We start from the raw sequence: 8,227 nt of genomic DNA, 5'->3' as shown, positions 1-8,227 counted from the left end.
CAGTCGCGCGTCCAAAGCGAATTGATGCGCACGCGTCAGTCCCTTGAACGCTAGAAACACACATGCAGCGACCATCGCGACATTTACCGTGGCGTCTATTGAACATGGCGGTAATTTTAGTTTGTTACAAACACAGATATCACTTAAACTTTTTATTTTGGCCTTTATTATAGCTACTAATATATGAATATTTACTCAGTACACACTACTATGGGGAGAAAAGAGAACAAGTCAGTTAAAACACGCCAATATGATCATAGCCCATTACGCGTATATCGTGGATAATCTTATTCTTATTTTTGTACATTAGGGTTCCAGTTTGTAGCTCCTATTGTCCCTATTTGATAAGTCATATAAAAACTGAAAGATTCCAGTGTGAATTCACTATATATTGCCTTCGTTTTCCAAGGTATAATCTATAAATTTCGTATGATGCTTATGACAGGAAATATGATATGCATTTAGGAAGTTAAAATGTATCTATTGGCCAATCAGTGTAAAGCGACTGAAGCGACCAAAGTCAAAAGTTCAACATGTTGAACTTTCAAAGCGACTAGCTGACGCGTACGGTGGCCCACAAGTACAAGCACACTTACACATAACAGCATACGCGCACTAATTCGAGGATGCACACTTACACATAACAGCATACGCGCACAAATTCGAGGATGCACACTTACGCATAACAGCATACGCGCACAAATTCGAGTGGCCCACAAGTACAAACACTTACACATAACAGCATACGCCCACAAATTCGAGGATGCACACTTACGTAACAGCATACGCGCACAAATAAATATTCACATTCATGGCTTATTACATGACGCTTCGTAAAATCGGGCTGCAAAAACCGAAAAGATTGCCGGCGAGAAATATTTCATGATTCACATGTTCACAATAGCAATAAGTCAATAACCCAACGATGTTTTGTCCACATTGTGGAAAAGAAAAGGATGAAAATGCAAATTTTTGCGAGAACTGTGGTGCAAGTGTATCAGAAATTAAACCTTCGGCCTCTAGTCAACAACCGTTAACTTTCGAAGAGTACATAAAGAAGAACGCAGTCGCCAATCCTTGCACTGATCGTGGCGATCAACTAGGAAATTCCCACCGCGCTGGTAGTTCGTCTACCTTTCAAACTATTAGAAAAAGGAAGTCAAATGAACGATTTAGTCAAATAAAAAAAAAGGAGAAGAAAGATGAAGTAGTGAAGGTATGTGTATTCAATGTTATGATTATGCCAATTATACAAATTTGGTTAATGAAACTCAATTTTGTGTTGTAGATAAAGATTGGAATAATTGAACTCGACGGTAAAAGACTTAAAATAAGAAGATCTTCTTTACTTCCTGTTGATGTTCGAAAATCAGATACATTAGTTCCTGTAAAGAATGCCGGAGTTCAGAAACAGCTTGCCCACAACAGACATCTCAGAGATCATAATGAAACTGAGTGGCTTTTACTTTACCCTGATATGGATATCGTGGGAAATATTCCAGGAAGCAGTGAAAAATTCTCTGTGGAAAAATGTATAAATGAACTTGGACGTCATACAGTCGAGTAAATTTGTACATTTGCAAAATGCTTGATTTTGAAGGTAAACACTGAGTTCAAAATAAGTCCGGGTATTTTTTTTGCATTTAGACTGCTGGAGTGAGCATTAGGGGCATTGCACAAGACAAACACTGGCTGTATTGAAAACTGATATGTCATGCAATAAATAATCAAAAAGCAGTCACATTTTATTGAAGCAACATTTCTGAGCTTCCCAGAGTTGAATGGGCCTATTGACTGTATTTTACTGGTGAATAAAGGTTCACTACTGGGGCAAGCACAGAGCAAAATGCGAAAAATGCCCTAGTACATAAAAGTTAAAAAATGCCTTAGAATAATTATCTTGCAACTAACATTAAACCTTCAAAAGAATTTGTTTGTAGGGTTAGTAATTATGTTATATTCTAAATTTAGTAGCCAATGATTTGACTGAAGACCTCAAGGAAACGGTTGTTCCAGATACTGCTGATGTTTTTGAAGATAATTCTGTGCAAGAAAATTCTTCACAAATTATATGTGAACTGGGAAATTCTCAACAAGTCAATGCAACACCAGATAATTTTGTGGAAGTTAATCATGCTCATACCAATGCTGTTCCAGCTAGTCTTGCAAAAGCTAGTCTAGTGGAGGCCAGCCATGTTCAAACAAATCCTGTTCCAAGCAATGTTGTTAATGTTGATAATAGTTGTGTGGAAGCTGTTTCCTTTCAGGTTGATTCATTTTCAGTTGAGCAAATCATTATGGAACCAGGTGAAATGCCTGCAAATTTTTCAGGATGCAGGTATAACTAATGAGTTGTTACATATGTATCCTATACATTTTGTATATTTCATTGTTTTTGTATTTTAAATTTATTTTTTAGATGTAACTGAATCCCTACTAGATATTATTGAACCAGAGCCAAATCTTGTACAACCAGCTCAAGTTAATTTACCCGAGGAACAATTGCATGTGCTAGATCTGCTAATCCATCGCACAACCCTTTTGAAAGATATGATAACAGAATTTTATAATCCAAATGTATTGAAATCTACTATATTTTTTAAAGTAGTTGATGCAAGAGGTATGTTTGAGGAGGGAGAAGGAAGAGGTGTTGCACGTGATCTTCTTACAGAGTTTTGGCACCTTTTTTATCAGTCATTATCTATTGGAGCATCTACCAAGGTGCCAGCCATTCGTCATGATTATCAAAAGCTGGAATGGGAGGCAGTGGCTAGAATCATGTTGTATGGCTACTGCAAAGAAGGAGTGTTCCCCATTACATTGTGTTCAGCTTTTGTTGCATGTACTCTCCATGGTGAAGACAGTGTTTCTTGTGAAGTGCTGTTAAACTCTTTCATGGAGTATATGGCTGAAGACGAGAGAGAAGTGGTTGATAACTTAATGAAAAATCGATCACAGATATGTAAAAATGAAGACTTACTTGAAATTTTGAGGAAGCTACAAGTGCTATCTCAATCCCACAGAAGAAAATATTGAAGATATATTATGCCAATTAGCTCACCAAGAACTTATCCAAAGACTGATACGTTTCCAATTGTTGGGCAACAATATTGCAATCATTGAAAAGTCATCCTGCGTTTCAAGATGTTGCAAGCATTCTTTGCTTTTACCAAGAAAGAAAACCCACGTCCAAAAGGTTTTGAAAATTCTAGATGCCTCCCGAAAATGAGGCACAAGAAATGCATTTGATCATTTGGTGCGCTATATAAAGTCTCTAGGTGGCAACGTAACCGCGTTCCTTCAATTTACCACAGGTTCTGATATCATTTTAGAAGGTCAAAAGTTAAAAGTGTCATTTACAGAACTTAATGGTTTACAACGTCGTCCTGTAGCACACATGTGGACCATTGCTAGAGATTCCCAGCACTTATCAATTTTATAATGAACTTGTAGAGGAGTTTTCGTCGATCCTAAGAGAAAAAAGTGCCTGGTCGTTTGACATTGTATGAAAGTTCTATCACATGTTTTAGCACACTATTATGACATATTATATTGTGTTTTACATTGTAGAAACACTTTTTTTAGTTCACTTTTGTTAAAAAAGATTTTATGGACAATGATGTGGTGTCATATGAAGATGGAGGTTATGGACCTTCCCTGAATATGAAATTATCTTATTTCTTTATAAGATTACCATATACGTTATCGTTTTGAGTTATTAATGTTAAATATGTTTTGTTCATTGCTATTTGCTTTAAGCTGCTTCTAGAAGTCTTTCATATGCCATTAAAGCTTCTCTCCATGTCTGGATCTGTCCTATTTGTAACACACCAGCACTATACGAGAAGTATTTTTGATATGTAGAGACCTTTTCTGTCGACACATTAACTGAATTGTAAATCTCTATAAGATCTTCGTCGTCATATTGTTTCTGAAAATCTTCAGCTCCAACTGCTTCAGGTAGAAGGTAAAGCTGATCAGGGATCCCCGCATGAGTGTAAAACCTGGATTTGCGTACATAGTGACTGTTCCACGATTCCTTGATTTGGTCAAGTCCTTTTTTTAAGACAGGACTAAAGCAAAACCATAGACATTCAAGTTGAAGTACGTTGCTTGTGTCTAAAACCCCTTTAGCTATCAAATCCTTAAAAAAATTCATCCACCACGAGGCCCACGAGCGACGTAACATGGCCCACCATGCTTCTATTCGCTGATTGCTGTGTGATGATCTATATTGATGAGCATTGACGTCAGAATGTGTGTCCGTACCATCTCGGCGTAAGAAACACTGGGCTGATGCCATAATCCCATTTTCTGTTCCCCTATCTGTTCTAAGAATTTTAGGACAGAGTTGCATATTAGATATGCAGTCGTAAAATAGCCTGCCCACTACGCGGGGATCATTATTTGAAGGAACTATATTTAACCACAGTATTTTCCTGCTAAATCCATCTATATACCCATGGATGGGGAAACCATACGGTTTAAGTTTGTCGTAACCATCGGCATGCCAGCAATAATTTGGCCCCGGATTCATGTAAGCTCTTCTACGAAGACGGTTAGCCCGTCTCCATTTCGATCCCTCTGGATCCACTTCTTGAAGGGTGGTTTGAGCAACCAAACGAGGAACTTGCAAGCCATATTTTGACTGCAATCGTCTCCACATGGCTCTATAGCCCAATAATTTACCACTTCCATCAGGGGCGGATCCAGCAATTTTCGTGACTGATGCACCACTGCAAGCGCCAAAGGCGCTAGCTCTGTAGGGGGTCTGGGAAGATACCCCCGGAAAATTTTATATTTTAGACCGTCGGAAATGCGATTTCCTGCGTTTTGACAACAGAATTTAAAAAAAACTTGGCTTTACTTAGTTTGTAAACATTTCGCAAATTTCAATGATATAAAATCTAAAATTCTACTAACCTTTAAACATTTTCATTACTACTTTCAGATTTATCAAGTTTCATACCTTCGCCAAAACTTACAATCAGGAAGGTATCATTCCAATCCACGAGTGATTTAAAAAAGGTAGAAGCATGGCGCATTTTTTGTCGTGAAACGCAAAGAAACCTTTTATATCTCACAAATGAAGCACAAGTTTTTGACCATTAATCACTCTTGATACCACTCGTCCAACAACAACAGAAAAAGATACGTAGACATAGCAAAGAAATGTTCACGATGTAATCATCGTACCAAAGGCAGGCAACAAGTAATGATAAATGTTATTCTTCTTCTTTCATTGATATCACTCCTCCAACAGCAGAAAGAATCATTAGACATAGCAAAGAAATGTTCATGATGTAATCATCGTTACCAAAGGCAGGCAACAAGTAATGATAAATGTTATTCTTCTTCTTTCATTGATAATATCACTCCTCCAACAGCAGAAAAGATCACGTGGGCATAGCAAAGAAATGTTCATGCAGTTACCATCACCTATCTAGTTCTACAAGCAATAAAATTAGAAAGTCTATTGAATAAAATCACTATTGACTCTATGTTGATAAAGAAAAGCCTTTTAGGGGAACATTCATCAAGCCTTAAAGTGTAATTTTTTGGGTTGCCTTTAACAATCCATAAATATTATTTTAGATAATTGAATCTAAGCATGGTAATGCCAGTGCTATACTTTCTCAACCAAATTCATCAGACCAGCTTTCAAGGGGAGTATAAGTCATTACCTAATAGCTAATACTATGTGCCCTCTAGCTTTAATCAAATAGCAATGGTGAGGACTTCTATACATAAGGATCAGGATACACATATGCACATATGCAAAAATAAAATATGGTGATGTAATATACAATGAAATATGTTAAAGAATTACAATATAGAACTGTTGCTCTAATATCTTTATGTATAGTGGGTAATTTTGAGATAATAATAATCATATAAAGACAATACAGTAACATCATATCTATGTAAATAAAATGCTTTGCTGTGTACCAACCCTTTTGTGATCATAATGTTTTATGGTAAATTTAGAAATTTGGCACACTGTGCATGATTGTAAATGAGAGCATACAATCAAAAAAACATCATCTTGTAAACTCAAGATTTTAGTTATAACAGCAACAGAGAAGATTCAAAGCAATATTTCAACTTCATATGAAAGTCATTATCAAGCTAGGCATGGAAGAAATAATAAGGAATTGTTGTGGCTGAAATAATATGTAATTACAGTTTGCTTTGCTAAATTTCAGGGAATTGACAATATTAGGCATGCAATTTGAAAATGAAAAACTCTAATGAATAACATGGTTGGTCCAGCATAGCTCTTACATTCAACACATTGTATAGCTCAGAAAGTTTGTATTTATAAACAAGCAAAATGTATGAAAAATGTGCCCTCTCTGTCTGTCACATTGAGCACATATTACAACATATTACATGGAATATTTATAAATCTATGAAATATCCTGAAGTAATGTCATATTAAATTATCTCTCCTGTATTTTTATGTATATTAAGTAACTTTGAAATCACAATATCCATGTGAGCACAATTAGAGTGGAGATTTCTCCAGGAAGTATGTAGAGACTTCTACCAGTGACTTTAATCGAAGAAATCTCCAGTATAAATGCAGGATTACCCAAATTCAAACATGTAGTAGTGAATAAAATGTTTTGTGATCTTATGTTACATGACAATTTATAAACTTGGCACAACAACATGCATAATTATGTGCACACTAGTTATGGCATAAATCCAGAGCATTGCATTATACTACTGGCTAAATTTCATTGAGCCAACAATATTGGACATGAAGTTTGAAAATTGACATTGTAAAATACAATACAGTAAATTTCCATTTATAGATTAATGCAGGTCAGGATGCTTTGAAATTTAAATAAATGCAACAGGGAATAAACACCCCATGTGCCCCTTCCCATCATATTCCTAACATTAAAGAGAGTAAGCCATAAGCATTACAGAAATACAAGTATAGACCTATAGCTATGCATTACAATGTCAAGCATAGTAAGCAGTAAGCACTTCAAGCTACTTACTTTAAAGCCCATAATTATCTCCCATATGCTTAGGGATAAGCAACTCTGCGTTAAGATTTCTCGCCAGCTTTCCTTTCCGAAACAGGTCTGTTTTAGTCGGAATGGCAGCAGAGACTTTTCCTTCATAATCCTTTCTTACAGAAGAAATCTCGCTGGTTTTACTGTCTTGAATCAATGAGCCAAGATCGTATATATGCCTACTTTCAGCCATGATGACTTCAAGATATAAATAAGCCAAATGCCATAGTCATGTAATTATAATTTTGAAGGTTTGAAGATTTATAACGCTGGCTCAAGTGCACCAGTCAGAATGAAATTTTGGTGTTCGTGGGCTTAAGTGCAACAGTCAGCAGCGATTTCCCACCGTGACGTAGGCTAAAAAACAATGAAATTCGTGACGTTTAGGTGGTTCACTCGGCCAAAGAGACTCGGGACTGTTGCACCAACTGGTGCACTTTTTCCCCACCGTGACGTAGTGATTCACTATCTAGCCACCGTGACGTAGTAGTACAAATTCAGCTCAGTGTAGCTGGATGATGAAACAAATTTTCGCCAAAAATGTCGACACATAAAAACGCCATATTTAGCGACGCATTTTTTAATAATGCGGCTGTAATCAATATGATACTCACATGTAAACAATCTACGAAGGCTTTTAACAATATTTCTCAATGATCAATGTACATCTGTTGTCAATATATTGTCAGTGTTAAGGTATTTAAAGCATTTAGAAACTATAAACGTTCCAATCTGATATATTTCTGGCATTTTGCTCGTATTGATTGTAAGTTATAATGTTGTGAAATATTCAATTTTATGACTGATGCACTCGCATCAGTTGCACCACCCTGGATCCGCCCCTGACTTCCATCTAGTTCTCGAACAATGCATCTTCTTACGTGGTCTTTATCAACGGTATTTCCACGTCGTTGCAATCCATAAAGCTTAAGCTTATTCAGCAAAGTACTTCTAGAGATGCGAATTCCATGATATTTTTGTAATAGCTGTAGAATTGTATCATACGTGTAGTTTTTAGTAAAATAGTTGCGAATGATATCTTCCATAAGTCTTTAAAGGTAGTGTTTAGCAGCGGAAAGAAATGTCAAGTAATAGACTGCCGGCTTTTCCTTTTTAATTTTGAACTTACGTTTGTTAGTATTCGAATTTTTGTGGGCGTATGCTGTTATGTGTAAGTGTGCTTGTATGTGGGCCAC

The 8,227-nt window shown here is 36.4% G+C and overlaps 1 protein-coding gene across 2 annotated transcripts; it reads left to right on the top strand.

The window, feature by feature from the left end:
* Window positions 1-781: 781 nt before the first annotated feature.
* LOC124440734 lies at window positions 782-2,313 on the top strand. Of its 2 annotated transcripts, none has more exons than XM_046991166.1 (3): window positions 782-1,216; window positions 1,289-1,600; window positions 1,975-2,313. In XM_046991166.1, the coding sequence occupies exons 1-2, from the start codon at window positions 926-928 to the stop codon at window positions 1,565-1,567; spliced, it is 570 nt and encodes a 189-aa protein (XP_046847122.1). In that variant the 5' UTR covers window positions 782-925; the 3' UTR covers window positions 1,568-1,600; window positions 1,975-2,313. The 2 variants fall into 2 exon arrangements, with proteins under 2 accessions (XP_046847122.1, XP_046847121.1); XM_046991165.1 differs by having other exon boundaries at window positions 1,972-2,313.
* Window positions 2,314-8,227: the final 5,914 nt, after the last annotated feature.

This window comes from Xenia sp. Carnegie-2017, unplaced genomic scaffold, assembly GCF_021976095.1.
Source record: "Xenia sp. Carnegie-2017 unplaced genomic scaffold, XeniaSp_v1 HiC_scaffold_2, whole genome shotgun sequence".
NCBI classification, from domain to species: Eukaryota; Metazoa; Cnidaria; class Anthozoa; order Malacalcyonacea; family Xeniidae; genus Xenia; species Xenia sp. Carnegie-2017.
The sequence above is the reverse complement of the archived record's forward strand: the minus strand, read 5'-3'. Positions and strand labels throughout refer to the sequence as shown.